At 36.5% G+C, this 24,835-nt stretch overlaps 2 protein-coding genes across 16 annotated transcripts in view; one reads left to right on the top strand and one right to left on the bottom strand.

Annotated features, from left to right (window-relative positions):
• TTLL5 (tubulin tyrosine ligase like 5) overlaps window positions 1–22,186 on the top strand; it is a 402,838-nt gene extending 380,652 nt beyond the window's left edge. For 7 of the 15 annotated variants that reach the window (XM_074289955.1, XM_074289962.1, XM_074289954.1 and 4 more), the window contains one exon: window positions 3,178–3,315. Coding sequence is in view for 5 of the 15 variants with exons in the window: in XM_074289958.1 (XP_074146059.1) it covers window positions 22,009–22,057 (49 nt within the window). In the remaining 10 variants the exon portion in view is untranslated. Of the gene's footprint in view, window positions 1–368; window positions 490–3,177; window positions 5,355–22,008 lie in introns of those variants that run through there. The other 8 variants (XR_012486468.1, XR_012486467.1, XR_012486466.1 and 5 more) reach the window with 7 other exon arrangements.
• TGFB3 (transforming growth factor beta 3) overlaps window positions 7,702–24,835 on the bottom strand; it is a 47,502-nt gene continuing 30,368 nt past the window's right edge. The window contains exons 4-7 of the mRNA XM_074289976.1: window positions 19,174–19,281; window positions 11,680–11,851; window positions 9,445–9,598; window positions 7,702–8,123 (exon numbers count right to left, since the gene is read on the bottom strand). Of these exons, the coding sequence (XP_074146077.1) occupies window positions 7,965–8,123; window positions 9,445–9,598; window positions 11,680–11,851; window positions 19,174–19,281 (593 nt within the window). The 3' untranslated portion in view covers window positions 7,702–7,964. The remainder of the gene's footprint in view (window positions 8,124–9,444; window positions 9,599–11,679; window positions 11,852–19,173; window positions 19,282–24,835) is intronic.

Below are 24,835 nucleotides of genomic sequence, written 5' to 3'. Positions count from 1 at the left end.
TTAATCATTTCACATATCTATCAATCAACAGTTATTTATAAAATACTTATCATGTGAATACCATTGTTTTAGGCCACTGTGGAGAATGTACAAAAAATAAGAATCATGTTTCCCCTGCCCTTAATAATTTTGTTGTAAGAGATGCAATTCAATTCAATCCAACAAAAATTTCTTGTGGTAAAAGTCACCATAGTAGGCACAAAGAATACAAAGACAAAAATGACAAGTAGTCCCTGTCTTTAAGGAATGTAATGCTGTTCAGAAATACATGTAAACAAATAAATAAATAGGAGATTATTTGAGGAAAGCACTTATGGCAAGGATCAGGAAAAGTTTAGGGTTTTGTTTTGTTTTGTTTTGTTTTTTAGGAGAAGACACTTGAGATGAGTCTTGAAAGAAATTTAAGGATCTAAAAAAGTAGAAGTGAGGAGGGTGTACATTTCAGGTATGAGTTACTACTATTCAAGGGTATGGCTTAAGGAAAGAAATGACAAGTTTTGGAAAAAAGCAAGTAATCCAAGTAATTGATACAGAATATATGAAAGGGAGTATGGGGGAAAAAAGTCTGAAAAAGTTAGGAGGTAAACACATACACATACATTTTAATGTGGTTTATATATATATTTTTTGAGTCAGGGTTAAGTGACTTTCCAGTCACAAAGCTATTAAGTGTCTGAGGCTGAATTTGAATTGAGGACCTGACTTCAGAGGGCCAGTGCATTTCCCACTGTATCACCTAGTTGCCCCTTGGAACCATCTTCTTGAGAGCTTTAAAGGTAGCTCAAGGAATTTATATTTTCTCTTAGTGGCAACAGGGAGGCACTGAAAATTCTCAAGTAAGGAAGTGACATAATTAAACCTCTGCTTTAACATTATTTTGGCAGCTTTAAAGAAGTAATAGACTGGAGACAATTAGATAAAAAGTGTTGAGGCACTGAATTGGGGGTAGTTAACAGTGAAGAGAAGGGAATAGATATGAGGGACATTGTTGAAGCAAAATCAACAAGACGTACACATATGAAAGCTAAGACATAAAATGATAATTGATAATTTAAGTCTATAAATAATACAGTAAATGAGTGTAATAAGCAATCAGTCTCAGAAGAGGGATGAGATAGCTTCCACGTGGGAGATTCAGAGAAGAAAGAGAAGATTTTTATCAAATGCTAGTTTTTATAACTCTTAGAGGGGAAAATTTTGCTGAGATTATGGCTAGGAAACCAAATGGGGGGTGGGGAATCAGTAGCCATATATTGGATGCCAGCTCTGCTATCTCACCCTATCACAGTTAGAACATCTAAGAAGGGCCTACCTGCATTCCTTTCACAGTCATGCCTTGTCCATTGCTCTCTGAAGACACTAGTAAAGAATGTGAGTCCTGGCACTGCTACTAGCTACTACCTGTGTGACTTTGGGGAAATCATCTAGTCTCTCCCAACTTTCACTTTCTCTTCATCTGCAAAAGGAGTAGATTGGATTAAATTATCTCTGAGATCTCTTCCAACTGCCCTTCTGGCTCCATGTTTCGGCTTATGACCTTCTCTACTTGAAGTATTTGATCTAAGACTTGCTTATGTATATAATGGGTGTACCCTTTTCTCTTTATTGTCTTCCCAGGACACAGTAAAATGTTTTTTAATGGTAATTTTAAGTTTTGACAGAACTCTCCATGTCTAGACTTGGACCACTTATTAAATCACACCATGTAGCCCATAAGCTCTTCTTGTTCAATTTGATAGATGCCTGTTATGTCCCTACTCTGTGTGAGGTAGTAAACAAGGCAATGGGAATACAAAGAAAGAAACGAAAGACAGAACATGGACATAGAAAAATTATTATTTAAAAAGTTATTTTTTAATGAAGGAGATCACACTAACAAGGGAATAAATCAGAATAGACTCCAAGTAGGAGATAGCCTGTAGCCTGAGTCTTAAAGGAACCTATGGATTCTAGGAGTTATAGATAAAAGGGAATATTTTCCAAGTATATAAGATACCCAGGGCAAGGCATGGAAATAGATGGGAGAGAGAAAATGCATAACCTAGGAATAGAAATTGGGTTAGCTAGGTGGCACAGGGGATAGAAAGCTAGTCCTGCAGTCAGGAAAATCTGAGTTCAAATCTGCCCTCAGACACTTATAGCTGTGTGACCCTGGGCAAGTCATTTAACCCCAATTGCCTCTGGGAGAAAAATAAGATAGAGAAGGAAATGGCAAACCACTTCAGTATCTTTGCCAAAAAAAACCCAGATGGGGTCATGAAGAATCAGCCATAACTGAAACAAATAATAGGAACAGATAGAAGTCTGGAATACTAGTATGGAATTGATTAAGAGGAGTAATATGAAGCAAGCTTAGAAAAGTAAGTGGGAACCAGTTTGTGGAGCACTTCAATTGCCAAGCAGAGGGAATTTTATTTTATCTAAGAGATAATAGGAAGCCACTTCAGTTTTTCATTAGAGAAGTGACATATTCAGGCCATTTTTGGGAATATTCATTTGACAGCATTTTGAAGGATGGATCATTGAAGTCTGATATTGGAAGCAGAAACTCTAGTTACAATAGTCTAGCTCAGAGGTGATAAAGATTTGAACCAAGATGTTGGCTGAGTAAGGAGAAGCAAGGGGATGAGGTTTTGAGTTTTTTTTTGTTTGTTTTTTTTTGGAAGTTTGAGAATTGACAAGACTTGATGCCTGCTTCAGTATGAATACTATAAAGATTGCAAAGCTGGGTACCTGGATTCTGGTACTCTTGATAGAAAGATTGACATTTATAAATTTGGCTCTCTTTTTTCTAAACCACAACAGATTATTAATAGTGGGAGGAGGAGCAGGGAATAGTCTTAAAAGACAAGCACATTGACAGCAGGGGAAATGAAGCCATCAATCAGTCATTGAGGGAAGAATCAGAAAAACTAAAAAAAGAAAATGAAAGAAAAAGCAAATGCAAACCTATATAACATGCAATTCGATATACAATAGTATGCTAGTATGTTTGATGTCCTCTAAGAAGGCGTTCAACAGTTTAGCATACTTTAAAAAGCCTCAAGGAGCATGCTCAGTTATTCAGAAAACCCACATATCATTCTCTGATTGTACTGGATGGATGAAGTGTTGCAGAAAACAAATCTATTTCTCTAGTAGTGCAGTTGCTTCCACTTTGAGTTTTTGTCATTTCAGCTCCTGCTTACAACCTGTGATGAATCACTGACATGGAGGAAGAAACCGTTCCACGCCACTGGGTTGAAAGATAAAGATGGAACAGCCATTGTAGCTAGGAGGAGTCCATTTTTGTTCCCATTTGCATCATCATCCCCAGACCAAGGTGGTAGCAGATTTCTCCCTCCCAGTCTACAGATCCTAGCCTGGGACAACTGAAGAAAAGATGAGCTGGGTTTTGGTGGAACTTGACAGTATTCAGTTCAACTGATTCTCTCTGACAGAGCCACAAATGTACCTTTTCCCCTTCCCTATATATCTTCTTCCTTCCCCCTTACATACCTAGGTCTTTCTCCCTCTTGTGCTAACAGGCAGAGATGATATAAAACAGAAGCTCTTTGGCTATTTGTATTTTGCTTCCGCTTCTTTTAGATTCATTATCAAGCTCTTGTCTTATATAATCCTAGAGAACAAACATCATTACTAACAAAGTTTATAATCCCTTTAAGAAGGGTATTAAGGGCAAGGGGAGAAAAGGCACACAGAACATGTTAACCAGTAATTAGAGAAAGGCTAGTGTGTTGACCACATAAACCCCAAGGTGAAGCAGCATTTTAGAATTACTGATTTTTAATATTGATAAAGTAATTCTATTTTTGTTTTATTTTTTCCACTTAACTAATTTCCCTCCAATCAATATTCATTTTCAAGTGAAATGGAAATGTGACCAACTTTTTAGTTTAGTTAATTGCTGGACATTTAAAATTTTTAATTTTACAAGTGTGCATTGCTTTGGTATATTTTGATTTTAGGTTTTGTTCAGACAGAATGTAGCCGTGGTCATACCCTCAATGGTAGCTTATGAGCCGGGGAACATGGGACAAGAGGAGGTGTGGAAGGGCTTCATAAATGCACAAATGTCTCCCTCCCCGTCAGGCCATGACAGATGACTGAGGGAGCTAGATGCTATTCTTAAATTGTACACTAATTTTTCCCTCATACTACATTGTTTATATAAACAATCCATTAGAACAATGCAAAACAGCCACTGAGTGGATCTATTAAGTTTCTCGTACTAACTCTCTGCTTTCTTACTTCCTCACTTTCCCCTGCTTCTTTGTCAGCACTCTCCTGAAGGAGGCTCTAACACAGTGTGCTTAGGCTTTTAGACTCAAGCCATTTTGGGAGTTTCTGTATTCTCTGTGACTTTGAGCAACAGTGTCATCATCCCTAAATCTGCTGTACTGTAAGGGGAGCTTTAAGGTGTTTCCTGATCGTGGTGACAGCCAATGGGCCACCTGGCCAAGTGAAGGAGGCTCCAAAGTGCAGGGCTACAGGACGAAGTGTTACAGACAGAGTTGGAAACTCAAAAATGAAAATCACCTCCAACAAAGACAAAGAAAAGAGACTTGATTAACTGTGAGCAGCTTTTGAAAAATCTTTTTAATGAATGAAAACAAAGGGTTTGGTGCATTTTTTGCCTCTGTTAAAAAAAAAAAATCACTTAGAGTGACAAGATCTATTTGTTATAGTGAAGGGAGCAGGTATATATTCTAAATGTTACTGGTGCCAGGACACTGGCTTGAGGGACATCTATTTTGTTTTTTTTGTTTTTTTTTTTTTTTTCCATTCAACTATGAATTAAGTTGGGGGACAAAATAGAGTTCTGCCATTTCCTTTGAAATGAAGGTTTGTGAATAAAGGGGTTATCTGGAATCTGCTATAATGGTATTTGTGAATGGAGATTTAGAGCATTACCCACAATAAAGGGTTGTAGATTAATGGGACTGTTCAGAAATTCTTCAGAAAATAATCAAGTCAGTGGAATATATAGTGTTCTTCCTGACTTTGCAGGTGCTCATATGAGATTCCACATCTTACCTTTTCACTTATTCAAGTGCTTTCCAGTAAATGTATTGGCACTGGGCAGCTCACAATAAGAAGCTAAATAGTACATACAGTCCTCCCTCCTGCCCACTTCCATGGCTGTGGTAATGCGTCTGGTGCTCCTCTTTATCCCCGGACTCCCATAAATGACATGTATGTAGGAAAATGGAGAGTCAATTATTAACGTTTTTATAGTCCTTGTAAATAGAGTATGTAGTTGTGATCCTGGCAACCAGATCCCTTCCCATATTTGCATGTGGTGATTAAGGCAAGAGAAGACTTCTTCCATAAAAAATATCTTTGGAATCGCACTGTTGTCTGTTTTCTTTGGGGTATGACAAGGAAGTACAACTAGCTATAAGGTTCCCATATGAAGCTTCTCCTAAGTCTACAGGAGATGACCCAAGTAAGCTATTTCAGTGGTTTTGGGAAGATTAATCCTGACTGGATTAAAGTAAGGAAGGCTTCCTAGGGGAGGAGGTATGTGGAGAATGGGAGGAAGTGATAAGGGGCAAGGGAATGGCTGGAAGACCCTCATTTTTCCTTAACTCTTACTGATCTCTGTGTGTTCTCAAAACCAACCAGAATGAGAGGTAGTGGATAAAGTCCCAAACTGGTTATCAGGGGAAATAGCATTCAGTTCTAAGGTCCACAAAGGACAAGCTACCTTTCCTGTCTCCTCTAAGTATCCTTCGCAAAAGGAGGTAAATGACCGTCTGTTGTTAGAAGGCAGGTTGAGATGTTGGGAAATTAAAGTACTAAATGAAATGCAGTCACCTGATATTCCTTGATACAGCATCAAGTTGAGGAAACCGTGTGCAGTCTGACCATGGCCAAAGTAGAAATATGAGAATAGCAACTAAAGATTTCCATGGCAGCTCAGCAAATGAGAACCCCCAGAAAGGATTATTAAAATAAAACCCCAAAACCAAAAAACCCAACCCAATCAAAAAACAGAACAAACATTCAAACCCTAAACTCTTTATGTCTTCTATTAAGAGAGAATTTATAAATGTTAGCATTTGATGTTTATGTTTTTGCTTCACCACTGGGTAAGATGATCTCAGTAATACAAAGGAAGTTATTTCCAGGAAGAGATAAAGGCTTCCTCCTTCCTGCTTTGATGACACCTGGTAGGCATTTGAGAATCAGTACCAAAACAGAATTCTAAACTTCTCTAGCTTCCAGAGGCCTTCAACATAGAGATTTAAAGCAATGAGCATTCCTTTGTCTCTAGCTCTAGAAACACTGTCAATAGGCACTTTTTTTTTTTTTTTTTTTTTTTTAAAGATATTCCTGGCTAGTCATTTCCAGTCTGTGCTCAGGATACCACAATAACTGCCTTTTTAGGCCATCTGTCATAGATGTTTGAATTGATCTTGTGATGACTTTGTAGAAATGTTGGAATAGTGATTGAATATATTGTAGCATATCCTTATATGCAAGTGTTCATATATAGGTGAATATGTTTGTATGTATCTTTCCCTATTAGGGGATAGATTTTCATCTGTTTAATGCAGTCTGACCAACTGACATTCTCTGTATCTGAGAGAATTCCTCATTGGTAGTAAGAGTGTATATACCTTGGAGCACCATTGTGGAAGCAGGCATTACAATACAAAAAGCCTATTTCAGAGGCGGTATGATCCCAGTGCATTCATGCTAAAGCAATGTTATTAGAGTTTTAAGATCCTCTGTTCCGGGTTCCAGTTTACTTTGAGTGGTAGCAGTAAGAGTAGGTATAAGAGGGTCTCTATTACATAAAGATAATACCTAGGAACAAAGTTTTTAATGTTCCATGAGCTATTTTCTAGAAGATGAAATGATTCAAATCCCTCCCCCCCAATATTTATTTATATAAAGGTTTTGAGAATGAGTGTTTGTACGTCTGTGAGTGTGTTTTTAAAAACCTCAGCCCATGTGAGTCAGGGGCCAAGTCAATCAATGTATAAAAGACGCATGAGATTTCCCCTAAATACTTCATATGCCACAGTACCTGCTTCCAGGATCAACCAATGAACACAAGGTCCTTGGCAGCCAGGATGGAGAGCCTCTGGCACCCCTTGGCTGAATGGATCTGAAGTTCATATGACCATCTTGACCTGTAAAGTATCTAGTAAAACTCCAAAGGGGAATGGATTGAGGAAGAGAGTGAGAGGAAGTGCCAAAGAGCAGACACAGAGTTTATGTTTAGTTATGATGCAGTCAGCCAGCCCTCTGCTCCTGAGCTAACATACCCACAGGACTCAACTGTTTGCTCAGGGCTTCTCTTAGTTGGGTTATAACCCAAGGATGCCAAGTGATGTATGTAGAAGGGACAGTTTGCAAAAGTAGCAACTCTGACCCTGATCCCAGGCAGTAAGAGTACAGTTCTGGGAATTTCCCCTTCTTGATGATCTACATATAGGAAAAGGTTTGCCTTGTGTGATTTCAAGAAAATGAAATCCAAATTCCCAAGGACAGACAGGTAGCAAAAGACATTTGAGTCAACCTCAACTCAGATCAAAAGTATCATTCCCTCTCAGACATTTTCTACACTTTCTCTCCCTTTCCCCAAATTTTTCCTGAACTGTAACATAGCAGAATTCCTTAATTTGCCAAATTCCTCTCTCTCCCTACCATACACAAAGAGCATCACAGAAAAATCCAAGTATTTTGGAGACACTGGTTTTCCCTTAGCCAAACCCACACTTTTTTTCCCCCACCACAATCGTTGTCAGAGCTAGCGAGAAAGAGAAAATATTCCAAAAGGGAGCCTCGGTCTCAGCAATTGGTCCAGGACTGAAGGTTGTGGTCTCCCAGTCTCTAGGTGAAGTTTGTTCTTTTGTTTCCCTAGGAGTAGTTCAGCAGTAGCAGTTGTGTTGGATTTTATTTTCTCTCTCTCTCTTTCCCTCTCGGTCGCAGATAGGGCTGGTAGCATTTCAGCTGCACTTACAAGACTTCACCACCATGTTGGATAGCTGCTCCACTTTGGGGGTCCTCCCAACATAGTACAGGATGGTCAGAGGCTCCAGATCTTGGGGCACACAACAAGGTGAAGCAGACGCTTCAGGATTCAGAGTATTATATAGTCCCAGCACCTATGAAGAGAGATGTTTTCGTAAGTATGAAGGAGTCAAGTCCCAGTCAAGCACTAGGCCTTAGCTCACATGATTTCTGGACTGTGGACTCTCTCTGTGGCAGAACAAGTAATAGAATAGCCATGTGTGCTGCTTAAAGGATTTTTACTGCTTTTCCTTTTGAACACATCTGCATGAATGAGCAACCAGTGCTCATCCACAACAGGAGAAGGAGAATTAGGTCTGTTTAAGAGTTTTCAATTCACCAGAATTATCTGAGGACTATCCTATCAAGATTTTATATTGTCTAAATAAGATAGATTTAATTTTTAAGAGAATAGTTCTTCAAAGCTTTTGTTAGTTCTTGTACAGTTTCCTCTTCTGTAAAAAGATGGAGTTGAACTAGATGAAGTCTAAACTCCCTTAGTTCCAAGACATCACATTAAAAAATCAGGGATTCTTAATCTGGGTTTCATCCTTTTCAGGGGATCCTGAACAAAGATGGGAAAAATTGCATCTTTATTTTAATATCACTGAATGTCACTTATTGTATACATTTTAAAATGTTATTCTAAAAGGTGTCCATAGGCTTCAGCAGAATTGTTGAAGATTTCCATAACTCAAAGGCTAACAATCCCTGACTTAGAGCATTACCTGTGGTCCTTTAGTTTGTGAGTGTCAGAATGAAGAGACTGTGCTAATTATGTGCAATGGAAAGCCATTTTCCATAAATTTCTGCACATTTTTCCTCTCTCTTACTTGGAAAAAAGATTGACAGGCAAACATCAAAGTAGCACTCCTCAGTCTCTCTATCCAGTTTCATCTCTAGTATTCAAATTGCCCTCCCTTAAAACTGTTCTGATTATTGTCTTGAAGGAGAGTTACTTGCAAGGCAATAGAATCCCAATTATTATTTTTCTCATCTTAGAGGGCTTTACACCTCAAAGTTCGGTGTCAAATATTATATAGAGTCTCTATTGCATCTCTAAAGCTTGCTGCTTATGTGACCCTGTGTGACCCTGTGTGTCATGGGCCTTGTGAATGAGGAACTGAACTAGATGGCCTCTGAGCTGGCTTGCAGTTATGATCCTACAATCCTGTCATCTGGGGTAAAAATATGACAGTCATTTAATCTCCATGCCATGAAAGTTTTAAATAAAGCAGGAATAAACCAATCTACCCTTTCTGATTGAAACCCTGGAGAGAATATGAGGAGGTCAAATGTGATTAGGAAGAGTCTAACCAGAAGGTCGTTTCTGCCAAGACCCTGACTCAGATCATCAGAACCAAAGACATGTGCTTGAAATGTAGTTAACTATGGAATAGGAAACATTTCCTGTACCGTGCTGTGGGTTGTGTCTGCACTTCGGAGGTATGGGCAAGGACCTGAGCAGAAGTTGGCGTAGTAGCCCTTAGGTTCATGGACCCACTTCCAGCCCAGATCCTGTCGGAAATCAATGTAGAGAGGACGCACACAGCAGTTCTCCTCCAAATTCCTGAAACAAAACATTCACATATAAAAATTCAAAAAGATGCTTCAAATAAAAGGAATTTCACTAAAGAGAACTAAGCTTGAAAATTCTAAGCTGATAACCATTAGAAAAGTTTCTTCTATTGGTTAAGCTAAATATGTTAAATGAGTAATTAGGGAGACCCCTGAAGTAGTCAACTAGAGTCCAAAGATCCAGTTGATATTGTTCAGTTCAGTTGTTTTTCAGTTTGTGTCCTGTTTGGAGTTTTCTTGGTAGACATACTGAAGGGATTTGCCATTTCCTTCTCTAGCTCATTTTAAAGATGAGGAAACTGAGGCAAAGTGGGTGACATGACACCCACACAGAGTCACCCAGCTATTAAAGTCTGAGGTCACATTTGAACTCAGAAAGATGAGTCTTCCTGACTCCAGGGTCAGTAGCACTTGCCCACTTGGTAGATAAAGAAGGTTCTAAAAAAAGATCAGTCTGTAAAGGTGCACGGTCTGCACAACCTATCTACAGGTAAAAGATTATACAACAGAGAAGTTTCTTGGCAGATTAAGTACTCGGGATTATATGAACAGATGGTCTTTCTGAGTTTGGCTCTATTGGCAGTCTTCAAATACCACCCTCAGAAATTGACTAGTTCGTGTAATATGGGAAATAAATGGATATTTAGGCTGATTTTAGGCTGAATCCATTGTCCCTCTAGTCAAGTGCTATTGCCCAACATTTCTTCTAGTAAGTACCTCCTTGAAAAGAGAGCATGGCATGAAAAAGGTATGGAATTCCATTAGGTATGGAATCAGGAAGACATAACAATTACTAGCTGTGCAACCATGGGGAAAATCATTTTAATCAGTGTCCCAAATAGTTCTTGAAGACCACATGTTTCAGACAAGTTGCCTATCTGCACTGATAAAGAGAGTTTCCACCCTGGAAGTTCCTTCTTATCTAAAGAACCTCAAACACCAGAACATATGGTCTGGTGTATGAGTCCCTGAGCCATAATGACTAGGAAAGAACTATTTAAAAATCCCACTTTAAAATAAATAAAGTGAAATGTAGTAGTGCAAAGATTTCCTTAGCAATAGGTGAGATTGAACTCTTTGGCTCACGATCTTTTACAAATATAAAACAGCCCTATCCCTAATTTTTTTTCTGGAGCTCTCCCTGGAATCCTTCATAGACATCTCAGAACTTGTTTTTAAAGACAAGTATTACTGCACTTTGCTTCAAATATGTATCATGACATGAAAATTCTGGAAAGAAAACTAATCCATGCTAAGTATAATTATCATCCCTTTTTTCCTTCCTCTCTCTCTCTCTTTCTCTCTCTCTTTCTCTCTCTCTCTCTCTCTCTCTCTCTCTCTCTCTCTCTCTCTCTCTCTCTCTCTCTCTCTCTCTCTCTTCTCTCCTCTCTGTCTCTGTCTCTGTCTCTCTCTGTCTCTGTCTCTCTGTCTCTCTCTTTTCTCTCCTCTCTCTCTCTCTCCCTCTCTCTCTCTCTCTCTCTCTCTCTTCTTCTCTCTCTCTCTCTCTCTCTCTCTCTCTCTCTCTCTCTCTCTTCTCTCCTCTCTGTCTCTGTCTCTGTCTCTGGTCTCTCTCTTTTCTCTCCTCTCTCTCTCTCTCTCTGTCTCTGTCTCTCTCTCTCTCTCTCTCTCTCTCTTTCTTCTCTCCTCTCTGTCTCTGTCTCTGTCTCTGGTCTCTCTCTTTTCTCTCCTCTCTCTCTCTCTCTCTCTGTCTCTGTCTCTCTCTGTCTCTGTCTCTCTCTCTCTCTTTTCTCTCCTCTCTCTCTCTCTCTCTCTCTCTCTCTCTCTCTCTCTCTCTCTCTCTCTCTCTCTCTCATTTTGTGGCTGGACCTGTGATTTGACCACTAGTTCATGGCAGCAACTTTTCTGTAACTCAAGAGTCTTAGGTAATTGCCTATCAGACAGTATTTGTCTGAGATATGACTTGATACCATGCCTTTCTGATTCTGAGGCTAGCTCTCTGCTATTCTTAGATGTGTTTCTTCCTTTTCTTTATTGATCCCTTCAAAGGAATCTGCCTTCACCTAACTTGATGTTGTTTGACAAGGGGAATTTCCCATGTAGATTGAGGATTACCGGAAGCAGTAGTTGGTATCAAGAGCCCGTTTCTTCCTTTGGCCTCCCTGGCCTGGACTGTCAAGGCGATGTGGAGGAATCATCATCAAAATCAAATGAGGATTGTGGTGATCCTTTTGTTTCTTCAGTCGTCCAAGATCTCCACGCCCGTAATCTTCATCATTGTCAACACCTAAGTGGAAAGGATTGTAGAATGTTCATCATTCAGAAGAGATGAACTTGAGAGAAGCAAAAGGTAGAGACATTTGGTGGATTTCTGATAACAAGGCTCCTTTTTCTTCCATTCTGGCTCAAACTATGCACTGAAAAAGTGATAGTGATTTATTCTAGAAGGGTAGGCTTAAAATCACTAATGCATTTCATTCAGGTAGCAAAATACAGATGATTCATAGAAGGAACAAGAGTAGAAATTCCAACTACAGATGGCCAAGAATTTTTAGGAGACTAAGAAAGATATCATCCACAATCAAAATATTTAGAGTAGGGGGGCAGCTAGGTGGCGGAGTGGATAGAGCACCAGCCTTGAATTCAGGAGGATCCGAGTTCAAATCAGGTCTCAGACACTTAACACTTCCTAGCTGTGTGACCCTGGGCAAGTCACTTAACCCCAGGCCTGGAAAGTGAATGCTCATCAATTGTGAGATGGCAAAATAAATCATAGTTATATGAATGTAATAAGTAAGGATGAATATTAAGGATACAGAGAAGATGGGGAACTTATATTAATTAGTTAAAACTGAAGTAAGCCAAACAAGGGAAACATTGTACACAGTAATTACAACCATATAAAAAATAACAGCAAATCAAAACAAAATTATGTCATTATAACAACTAAGAGAGAAGAGATCAATCAATCAACAAGCATTTATTAAGCAACTACTCTGTGTTAGGCTTCTTGTTTGTCCTTCATTCAAGATAGCATCAAGGAGGTTACTCCATAAAGTGCAAGTGAATTGGATTTAAGTGAGGGAGGGCTGTGCAAAGCCACCAGTCTTACTTTCTTCTCTGGAGTTATCTGAGCGCAATGCCCAGAACAACTGGAGATGGCTCTGGATCAGTGAGAAACCTAGTCCTTTTTAACCTAGTCTTAAACAGTTCTAATTTTGATTGAGGTCACATCCATTCAATGACTAAGGCTAGGTAGCAATTGGGGCAAAGAATCTCCTTTTTCACCTAGTGGGAAAAAAATAAATCTGGGAAAGGAAGAACTTTAGGGTTTCTGGCCAAAACAGAAATGATTGTTATTTACATTCACTCAAGTCAATTAGGCTTTAAAAAGTCAAGGTCTCCCATTTCATCCAGAGCCATCTCCATTGGACCCAGATTGCTCTGGAGGATAAAATAAAGTAAGTGACCTAGCACATCCCTCCCTTATTTAAAACCAATTCACCTGCATTCATGGCATCATCTTCCTGATGTTATGGTCCTCTTCAAGAATGAAGGACAAACAATCTCTGTGCCAGACACTGGTTATATAAAGAAGTGAATTATGTCTACTCTGAAGGAGCTTATATTTTGATGATATGAAAATGCAGCTCTTTCCCTTTTTTGTGGAATGATTAGGGGCACAAAACACAGAGTGTAATCTTTACTTAATTATTTCCTTGAATGATTCTTGTTTTTTCTTCTTTGTTACAAATGAAAGGGTTCTTTGGAAATATAGAAGAATGGATATATTGCAAAATGTAGATAATGTAAAAAATTAGCAATAATTTTTTTTCTTTTTTCTTTTTTTTTTTTTTGATGTTGCACAAAATTTTTTACTTATTTATTTTATAACATTATCCCTTGTATTCATTTTTCCACATTATCCCCTCCCTCCCTCTACTCCCTCTCCTAGATGACAGGCAATCCCATACATTTTACATGTGTTTCAGTATAAACCTAGATACAATATATGTGTGTAAATCCAATTTTCTTGTTGCATGTTAAGAATTGGATTCCGAAGGTATAAGTAACCTGGGTAGATAGGCAGTAGTGCTAACAATTTACATTCACTTCCCAGTGTTCCTTCTCCGGGTGTAGTTATTTCTGTCCATCACTGATCAACTGGAAGTGAGTTGGATCTTCTTTATGTTGAAGATATCCACCTCCATCAGAATATATCCTCATACAGTACTGTTGTTGAAGTGTATAGTGATCTTCTGGTTCTGCTCATTTCACTCAGCATCAGTTGATGTAAGTCTCTCCAAGCCTCTCTGTGTTCCTCCTGCTGGTCATTTCTTACAGAGCAATAATATACCATAACATTCATATACCATAATTTACCCAACCATTCTCCAACTGATGGACATCCATTCATCTTCCAGTTTCTAGCTACAACAAAAAGAGCTGCCACAAACATTTTGGCACACACAGGTCCCTTTCCCCTCCTCAGTATTTCTTTGGGATATAATCCCAATAGCAGCAATGCTGGATCAAAGGGTATGCACAGTTTGATAACTTTTTGGGCATAATTCCAGATTGCTCTCCAGAATGGCCGGATTCTTTCACAACTCCACCAACAATGTATCAGTGTCCCAGTTTTCCCACATCCCCTCCAACATTCATTATTATTTGTTCCTGTCATCTTAGCCAATCTGACAGGTGTGTAGTGGTATCTCAGAGTTGTCTTAATTTGCATTTCTCTGATCAGTAGTGATTTGGAACACTCATATGAGTGGATATAGTTTCAATTTCATCATCTGAGAATTGTCTGTTCATATCCTTTGACCATTTATCAATTGGAGAATGATTTGATTTCTTATAAATTAGGGTCAGTTCTTTATATATTTATTAGAACCTTTAACTGTAAAAATATTTTCCCAATTTGTTACTTCCCTTCTAATCTTGTTTGCATTAGTTTTGTTTGTACAGAAACTTTTTAGTTTGATGTAATCAAAATCTTCTATTTTGTGATCAATAATGATCTCTAGTTCTCCTCTGGTCATAAATTCCTTCCCCCTCCACAGGTCTGAGAGGTAGACTATCCTCTGTTCCTCTAATCTATTTATTATCTCCCTCTTTATGCCTAAATCATGGACCCATTTTGATCTTATCTTGATATATGGTGTTAAGTGTGGATCCATATCTAATTTCTGCCATACTAATTTCCAGTTTTCCCAACAGTTTTTTTCAAATAATGAATTTTTATCCCAAATGTTGGTATCTTTGGGTTTGTCAAAGACTAGAAGCAATAAATTTTTAAAGGGAAATATTTCTCATATATAAACAGTGTTAAACATAGCTGATGCTTGATGCCCACATAAGAATGTATACTACTTAAGATTCATGTGTGTGAATACCCATGAGAGTTCTAAGATGTTGGCTTCTAAGCTCAGTGCCACTTGTGAATACATATGAATCTGTTGTTCATTGAGTCTACAATCTGAGATGGCAACATTCTTTGATGATAATCCTGGGATGATATCCCTCATAATTAAGGAGCCTGAAAGAGATCTGAGGGCACATCCAATCTACAACATGCTTCAGCAAGTTTTTGTCCCATTTTCGACTTGAACACTTTCATGAAGGAAAGTCTACTACCTTAAATGGTAGCCCATTTCACTTTTAGACCACTCTAATTATAAGAAAGTTCTTATACCAGAAGCAACAATAGTAGTTGAAGATCTGGTCTCAGTGTCAGATTTGGGTTCAAATTTCTCCTCTGACACATGTTCGGCTACATGATCCTGGGCAAGTCACTTAATGCTACGTTCTAAGTATCTCTATATGACTATGATCTGCAGAAGAAATTGGTTAAGGAAGTTTTATTTATTCAAGAGTGAGGAAACACCACCAATGACATCACACCAGACACCAATGAAATTACAGGTTTAGGTTCTATTGCTTTGTTGTCTTCCTTATGGCATCTATATCTGTGTTTCTTCCAGTTTCATCCATTGTAGTAATTATGCTTCCTGGGAACAACCAGAACAAGCCCTATTTCTCTTCTACATAAAAGCAATTCAAATACTTGAAGACAGCTATTGTATCACTCTGTTATGTTCTTATTCCCAACTCTTCTTAGCACTATCCACATATCTCTAGAATGCGTTGTATTTTCTAAGATATTACAACTAAAGAGAACCTGGGTCAAAATGGGTACATAATTTATACATAAAGGGTGATGCCATAAATAAATTAGGAAAGCATGGAATAGTTTATCTGTTGGATCTATGGATAAGGGAAGAATTTATGACCATATATATACACATATATATGTCATAACAAACATGATATAAAGAACATTACAAAGTGTAAAACATATTTTTGATTATATAAAATGTAAAAGACTGCACAAACAAAAGTAATGCAACCAAAATTAAAAGGAAAACAGAAAACAGGAAATTTTTTTTGCAACAAGTATCTCTGATAAAGGCCTTATTTATCAAATATATAAAAAACTGAGTCAAATTTATAAGAATAGAAGTCCCCAAATGATAAGTGATCAAAAGATAGGGATAAGCAGTTTTCATACAAAGAAGCCAAAGCTATCTATAACAATATAAAAATGCTCTAAATCACGATTGAGTCTAGAAATGTAAATTAAAACAATGTTGAGGTATCACACCTCTCAGATTGACTAAGATAGTAGAAAAAATAATGATATCTTTCTGGGGATGTGGGAAAACTGGGATACTAATGCATTGTTAGTGGAATTGTGAAATACTCCTACCATTCCTGAGAGCAATTTGGAACTATGCCCTAAGGGCTATAAAACTATGCATATCCTTTAACCCAGCAGTGCCATTACTGTAAAAGGATCTATTTGAATAAAAATATTTATAGCAGCTCCTTTTTTTGTGGTAAGAATTGAAAAATTTAGGGGATGTCCATCATTTAAGCAATGACTGAATAAGCTATGGTATATGATTGTGATACAATATTATTGTGCTATAAGAAATGACAAACAGGATGTTTTCAGAAAAATCTGGAAAGACTTACATGAACTGATGCAAAGTGAATTGAACAGAACCAGGAAAACATCATATATAATAACAGCAATATCATATGATGATCTAATGTAAATGACTTAGCTTTTCTCAGCAATTCAAAGATCCAAGATAATCCCAAAGGACTCCATGATGAAACATGAGATCTGCTTTCAGAGGAAGAATGGTATTGTCTACATATAGAGTGAAGCATACTATTTTCACTTTCTGTTGTTGTTCAAATCTTCTTGTACATAATGAATAATATCAAAATGTTCTACATGATTTGATACATATAACCTATATCAGATTGTTTGTTGTCTTAGAGAGGTGGGGAAAGAATGAGGAAAGAATAGAATCTGAAATTTAAAACTTTAAAAAAATTGCAAATGTTAAAAATTGTTTTAATATGTAATTGGAGAAAAAATAAAATGTTATTTTTAAAAAGAATTTGTATGTTGATAAGGAAAATTTATACTCATGTTGTGCTTTGTAGTTTATAAAATGTGAATACAATTTTTTTTTTTATTTTATGGATAGGGTCAAGAGTAAAATACCTAATAGGATTAGCAAGATTGAAAAATGATAATGATGAAGAAAACAGAAAAGAGTTGGGACTTTTTCATTGGAAAAAGAGAAAGCTGAAATATGACTCAATAATATTGCCAAACTTATGAAGGCCTTTTAAAATAGAGAATAGCTTATCAAATGGTCTTTGTTTATACTGCAGGAAAAGTGGAGACATGTGGCTATAAGTGGGAATTAGATCTTAGGAAGAGTCATTAAATTGTAAGGATCGTGAGAGATGATAATGATAGAAAAACAGAAGAGAGCAGAAGGGAATAAGCATTTAAGTGCTTACTATGAGGCAGATAGTATAAAAACATAATCTCATTTGATCTTCACAATAACCCTGGGAGATTGGTGTACAACTGAAGAATTTAAGGCGGACTTGTTCAAGATCACACATCTATTATATGTCTGAGACCACATTTGAACTCAGATCTTCAGACGCTGGGCCTAGCATCTAGCTGCCTAGAATAAATAGAACAGGTAAGAAAATCACCTTTCAGAAATGTTTCAGAATAAGATCAACACCCCTTGGTTTGAAGTAATTGAAGCACAGCCTTGCCCATAGTAAAGAGATTCTGAATTATAGGAGCCTTCAACATCTCCCTGCATGAATTCTGTGAGTCTAAGATTATCTGATTAAGTTGTCAGATCCTTGGCATTCTAGAAGAATAGGCTCTGAAATAAAACCCATAGGGGTTAAGCATACTGTCCATGGCAAGAAACCAAGAAATTCCTATGTCTTCTTCTAGCCAAACCACTGTGTCAACACAACTTTGGACAAGTTGCCTGACCTCAGGCATGCCTCAATCACCAAAGCTGGGAAAATGAATGAAAAAATAGTATCTTAAGTTAAAAACCAGTAAACACATGTGAGCAATGTATCCTAGAAACATATTTAGAGACAGAAATGTCTTTGACATATTTCACACTTAAACAGAAGTATATTATAAAAATATGGAACCGAGATACAAGTACACATGTTTTATTTAGTCATTTTCAGTTGTGCCCAACTCTTCATGATCCCATTTGGAGTTTTTATGGCAAAAATATTTGGAATGGTTTGCCATTTCCTCCTTCAGCTTATTTTACAGATGAGGAAATTGAGGCAAACAGGGTTAAGTGAACTACCCAACATCAAATAGCTGCAAAATGTCTGAGCTTTGAACTCAGGAAAATGTGTCTTCCTAATTCTAAGATGGGCACTCCGTTTACCGTCTCATCTAGCTTTCTCAATACATACAGAACACACACACATTCTCTGTCTCTCTCTGTCTCTGTTCCTCCCTCCCTCCTTCCTTTCCTCTTTCCCTCCCTCCCTAGCTCTCTTTCTCTGTCTGTCTCTCTTTTTGTCTGTCTGTCTCTCTCCTCTCTCTCTCCCTCCATATATAGACTGATATAGATATAGATGATGTAAGTATAGACAGATATAGATATTTAAAGTAGAGATAGAGAAATATAGAGATAGATATACATATATATCATGAATGTATGAATGAATTCATATGTCTATCTACCAAAATGTCTTCTTTCTGATGAAAAGTAATCACTTTTTGAGCATAATAGCTAGTTTATATAGAATGGTCATTTCGGAGATAGGAACTTGAGAGAAGCCAAAGGTAAGGACATTTGAGCATAACAGATAAATGGAGTCAGAAAAACCTGGGATTGAAACCTGCCTTAGATACTTACTAGCTGAGTGATATTGGCAAGTCACACACCTCCATAAAGCCTAAATTTTCTCATTGGCTAACAAAAAAAATTAGATCATACTAGCATCTATCTTATAGGTTATTGTGAGAATCAAGTGAGATAATACTTAAAGTGCTTTGAAAACCTTTAAGGTCTATATAAATAGGAATTATTTTTGGATTAATGTTCAGTCCCATTCATTTGGGAGATAGTATACAATATGGGCCCTTGATTTCTATTCTTGGAATCTTGCCCAGATTCTTTCCCCTCTAGTTCCATTGATTTCCCCAGGCCTATTTGTATGGACATGCACTGTTACCTTTGAATTTGATCTCCATCACTTCATGAATGCTCTCCAAGATATCTCCGTTGGGTTGGAAGGTATGGCATGGGCAATGAATGCTGATTTCCAGACCCAGGTTGGATTCTGTGGAGGAAAGAGATGGTTTGTGAGATTTTGCTTTCTATGGAGATTCTCTCATCTCAAGAATAGAGAATAAGAGTAGGGCTATGTAAAATATAATGAGAAGTGAAACAAACCCCCCCCAAAAGCTAATCATTATAGGCAATCTACCCTTGGAGGAAAGAGAAATTCCAAGAATTCATTTATTTTCTAGACATTAAATATATACCTACTATATACAATGTGTTAGATGGGGGTCAGTAGGTTGGAGAAAGATCCAAGAAAAATGAAACCCAATTTCTGCTCTCAGTTATAATTATCAATAATTCTAGTGATAAAAATCTCCTCCTCCTAATCACAAAGAAATTCAGAATGAATTCTCCTTTCCTTTTTTCTAGGATAAATGAGCTGCTATTAAGGATACATGAGCATCATTAATGAAGAAATCTATTAGAGGGCAACTTCATTTCTTACTATGAAAAGATCAACATCGATAAATGTTTAGGGGCACTTTTATATGTGTTTTAGACTTTCTATAATAGTTTCCTGATCTGAAAGAGTGTCTAGTTATTGCATATTTTAAATCTATATTGGATTTCTTGCTATCTAGGAGAAGGAGGAAGTGAGGAGATAAAGAGAAAAAAATCGGAACACAAAGTTTTGCAAGGGTAAATGTTGAAAACTATCATCTTTGCATGTATTTTGAAAAATAAAAGAGCTATTATTATTTTAAAATTTTAAAAAGTTTCTGTTCTGTTACAAAGACTTTCTCCCCAGTTATTTCAGACATTAATTTTTAAAATACATTTTTGGCTATTGAAAACAAACATGCTTTCATGAATCATCAGCTACGTAGCAGATACTAGTTCCTGATTAGTACAAATAATAAATCCACTGAAGTGGCCGTATGTATTCTTATTCACACTATTAGAAGTGTAATTTTGTGAAACATGTGCATTGGTTGCAGCCCAATAGAATTATGCCACACAAATTCAAATTCATAGGATTTATTGGAACTGGAGCCACACTCAAAATCCTTTTGAATTTAGCTCTTCCAAAGCAATTGCTTCTTCACTATAACTTTCAAAAAGCCAGAGCCAACCACCAGCCACAGTAAAGCATCATAATAGGCTTTTAATGCAATCTACATGTTATTTTCTGCAACATTATAAAAAAAACATACTCTTCAGCAGTTAAAAGGGAAAGAATTGGAACTGTTCGAATGAAGAGTGTGCTCTTATAAGAAAACTGTCTTCTAATTAGGAAAAATTCATACAAGAGTTTGAGATAAAGGGAGAAAATGTGACTGCCTGCTTGAGGCAAGGTAGAATATTGAGTGCAATCTTTTTTTTTTATTTTTTTAAAAAATTATTAGTTTTTGGCATTTACTTTTATACAATTTTGATTTATAAGATTTTTTTCCTTCCTCTCTCTCCTGTGCCATTCCCTAGGTGGCAATCAATTTGGTCGAGGCAATACATGTACAATCATATTAAGCATAAAGTTAGAAATAAGAATCAAAAGAAAAGGGAAAAACCACAAGAAAGAAAAAAAAACAAAAAGTGGAAATAGTATGCTTCAAATTGCATCCAAATGCCATCATTCTTTTTCTGGATATGAATAGCATTTTCCATCATGGTTCTTTTGAAATTGTTTTAGATCATTGTATTTCTAAGAAGAGTAAAGTCTATCAAAGTTGATCATAGCACAATGTTCAATATTCTCCTATTGAGTATAATCTTTCAGTGGGTTCACAATCTCATCAATATTCATATTCCCTCTGTTGGCATAGATCATAACCCATCCATACCATCTCATCCAGGACCTATTATAATCTACCCAACTTGTCAGAGACCTTACTCTAAGAGGAAAGGCTTTTAATCTTTTTTTTTTTTGTTCCATGGACTCCTTTGGAAGTAGGTAAAGATTATAGACCCCTTCTCAAAATGAAGTGCTTAAAAGTATAAAATAAAATATATAGGATTACGTTACATGTAAATGAAATTTATAATTTTTTTAAAGTTCATAGATTCTGGATTTAAAAATCTGTAGATATTTTAATATTTCATGGATATCAGTGCAGCCACTTGGGCCATCCAACAATTATCCCTTCATCTCAATAAAAGACAACAGGCTTATTTCTCTTTAAATCTTATATATTCTTTTTTGCTATCTTTTTATACTAATAATTCTCATCTACAGTGTATATGAGGCTACCTATTTTTACCCATCATGCATATCTACATTGCTTTTTGTTCATATATGAGTTTGATTCTTCTGAAAACAGCATTCTATGATTCACATTCATGTTGCAAGGGAATACTGATATTAAAAGAGATTTTGCTTTGTTTGCTTTTGGTGCCAGGGACCAACTTGGGATCATTGATAGTACTATGCAGTTTCCCAAAAGGAAAAAAAGCCTTGTATTCTCCTCCTCAATTTTGGGTACAATCCATTGTTCACCTGAGGAGTATCCAAAATATAGCAGGCTAATGAACTAATTCAATTCCATTCAATGGCAAATCATAAGCTATGCAATTTGCACACTGCATATACATGTCCTATTAGGCATCTATTGGTCATAATGTAAGGCATAAAAGGCAAGGTAAATCAACTTACTCACCTTGCCTGACCTTCAGTTCCCTCCCTTGTAAAATGGGAAATACTATCTACCTAACAAAGTTATTGTGAGATTCAAATATGATAATGCAGCCAAAATTTATTAACTTAAGTACACTATGTATATTTCAGCTATTATCAGCAAAAGACTGTGGCAATGCTTCAATGGGGAAAACTGTAGGAAGAACAGAAGATTGCAGTTCATCTCTGACCAGAGAAGCTCCAATAGGTATAAAAGACTACGGCAGTGTCCCTACCTGGGAAGCCAACCACAGATTTCAAACAGGGCACACTGATGCCTACTGGTACTATAATCACAGACCTGACTACAACATCCAAGAGTATGGAAAGGGCTACAGCATGATCCTGATACCAAAGTCCCAGATCAGTATTTAACAATAGAAATATGAGTAACGGACCAAGACTGACACTGTCAAGAAATAACATGCATTAAAAGATTCCCCAAAGGAAAGCTCAAAAGAAAATTGCTTTATAATAAATACAAGCAAAGTCTCATTTTGAAAAAGGAATAGTTTGGCTATAAGGACCACAAGACTATCTAAAAGAAATAATGCAAGATAATTTTTTTAAACAAAATAAGAGCTCTCTAGGAAAAAAACTGGAAGAATAATTAACTTGGGTCAAATAGTGCAGAACCTTAATACCATATTCCTTGATAATTAAAATAGATCAATTATAAGTCAATGGTTTGATGAAGTAACATGTAAAAATAGAAAATATTTTTTAAATGGTGTCATACTTAAAAGGAAAAACAAGTCCTATTTAATAGAGATTTGTCATTTCATATAGAAATTTTTTCATTCTAATTTATATACAGAAATGCTACTTTTTTGATATTAAGTTCAGGAGTTTTAAATTTGAAATTATAGAATAACTCCTATCTAGTTCCTATTTACCATTTATTATTAGTATCTACTTTATGCCTGGCGTACAAAAGGTATTTAATAAATGCTTATTTAATGTGGGGGAAAAGATAAAGTCAAAAGATTGAACAAATACAAGAAAATATAATTATTAAAAACAATGTCATTCAACTCTGAGATACCACTACACATCTCTCAGATTGGCTAGGATGGCGGGAAAAGATAATGTTGAATGTTGGAGGGGATGTGAAGAAACTGGGACACTGAAGACTGAATTGGTGGAATTGTGAATACATCCAGCCATTCTGGAGAGCAATTTGGAACTATGCTCAAAAAGTTATCAAACTGTATATACGCTTTGACCCAGCAATGCTACTACTGGGCTTATATCCCAAAGAGATCTTAAAGAAGGGAAAGGGACCTGTATGTGCAAGAATGTTTGTGGCAGCCCTCTTTGTAGTGCCCAGAAACTGGAAACTGAGTGGATGCCCAGTAATTGGAGAATGGCTGAATAAATTGTGGTATATGAATATTATGGAATATTATTGTTCTGTAAGAAATGACCAACAGGATGATTTCAGAAAGGCCTGGAGAGACTTACATGACCTGATGCTGAGTGAAATGAGCAGAACCAGGAGATCATTATATAGTTCAACAACAATACTATATGATGATCAATTCTGATAGATGTGGCCCTCTTCAACAATGACATGAATCAAATCAGTTCCAATAGAGCAATAATGAACTGAACCAGCTACACTCAGAGAAAGGACTATGGGGAATGAGTGTGAACCACAACATAGCATTTCCACTCCTTCTGTTTTTTGTCTGCTTGCATTTTTTATTTCCTTCTCAGGTTATTTTTACCTTATTTCTAAGTCCGATTTTTCTTGTGCAGCAAAATAAATGTATGGCAATGTATACATATATAGTATTTAACATATACTTTAATATATTTAACATATATTGGTCTGTTTGCCATCTAGGGAAGGGGGTAGGGGAAAGGAGGGGAAAAGTTGGAATGGGTTTTGCAAGGGTCAATGCTGAAAAATTAGCCATGCATGTATCTTGTAAATAAAAAAGCTGTAATAAATTTTTTTTAAATATCATAGAAAACATATAAAATACATGTTATTATCTGCAACATTATAAAGGAATATATGTACTCTTCATCAGATTCTCCCAAAACCTTGACCAAACAAAAATCTTGAATATATTTTAAAAAACCCTACTTAGTAGAACCAGAGGGCAAAGTGACAACAGAAACAATCTACTGATTATTCTAAAGAAAACTCAAAATTAAAATTGCCAGGGCTGTTGTTATTGTCAAAATTCAGAAGTTTTTGGCTAAAGAAAAAAAAACACAAGTAGTCAGAAGAAAATATTTCAAAGGCCAAGAAACAGGATTATACAAGACTTGATAAAAACCAATATAAAGGAGAAAAAATTTTGGAATATAACATTCCAAAAGGTAAAAATAAGAATAGTTTACAAAATGGAATATGATTAATTGAGTCTTTAATGGAATAGAGAACCTTCAAATATTCTTGATGAAAAGATCAGAGCTTGATAGAAACTTTGAAATGTTGTAAGCAGAAGTCATGAAAAACCTAGAAAGATAAATAATTTAGTCAGTTTGATAGAGCTAGATGACAAGTGATCCCTGCATAATCTCCAAGAGTCATAAAGGGAATTAAATAAGACAAATCAAGGGCTTAAAAGGTAATTTTATTCTGTATTGGTGTTCTTAAGAGAGAAAAGAAAAGGGAGGGAGAAAAGAATATACTAAGGAAGAAATAAGAAAAAATGTCTCATAAGGGGTATACAATAAAAAGATTGTGCAAATATGGAAAAGGGGATTGAGATAGTGGAAATCACATGAACCTCATTCTACTATGAACCAGATTGACACATAGTTTGGTACAGTAATACATAAAATTCAAGAGGGACATAGAGCATAGGGAGAGAAAAGGAGATGTGTTTAAGAGGAAGAGTAAAGTTGTAGAGGGAATAATCATAAGTAAAATAAATTACTTCAGAAGTAGAATGTAAAAAAGTAAGAGTCAAGGTATATT

This window comes from Sminthopsis crassicaudata, chromosome 2 (assembly GCF_048593235.1).
Source record: "Sminthopsis crassicaudata isolate SCR6 chromosome 2, ASM4859323v1, whole genome shotgun sequence".
Taxonomy (NCBI): Eukaryota; Metazoa; Chordata; class Mammalia; order Dasyuromorphia; family Dasyuridae; genus Sminthopsis; species Sminthopsis crassicaudata.
The sequence above is the reverse complement of the archived record's forward strand: the minus strand, read 5'-3'. Positions and strand labels throughout refer to the sequence as shown.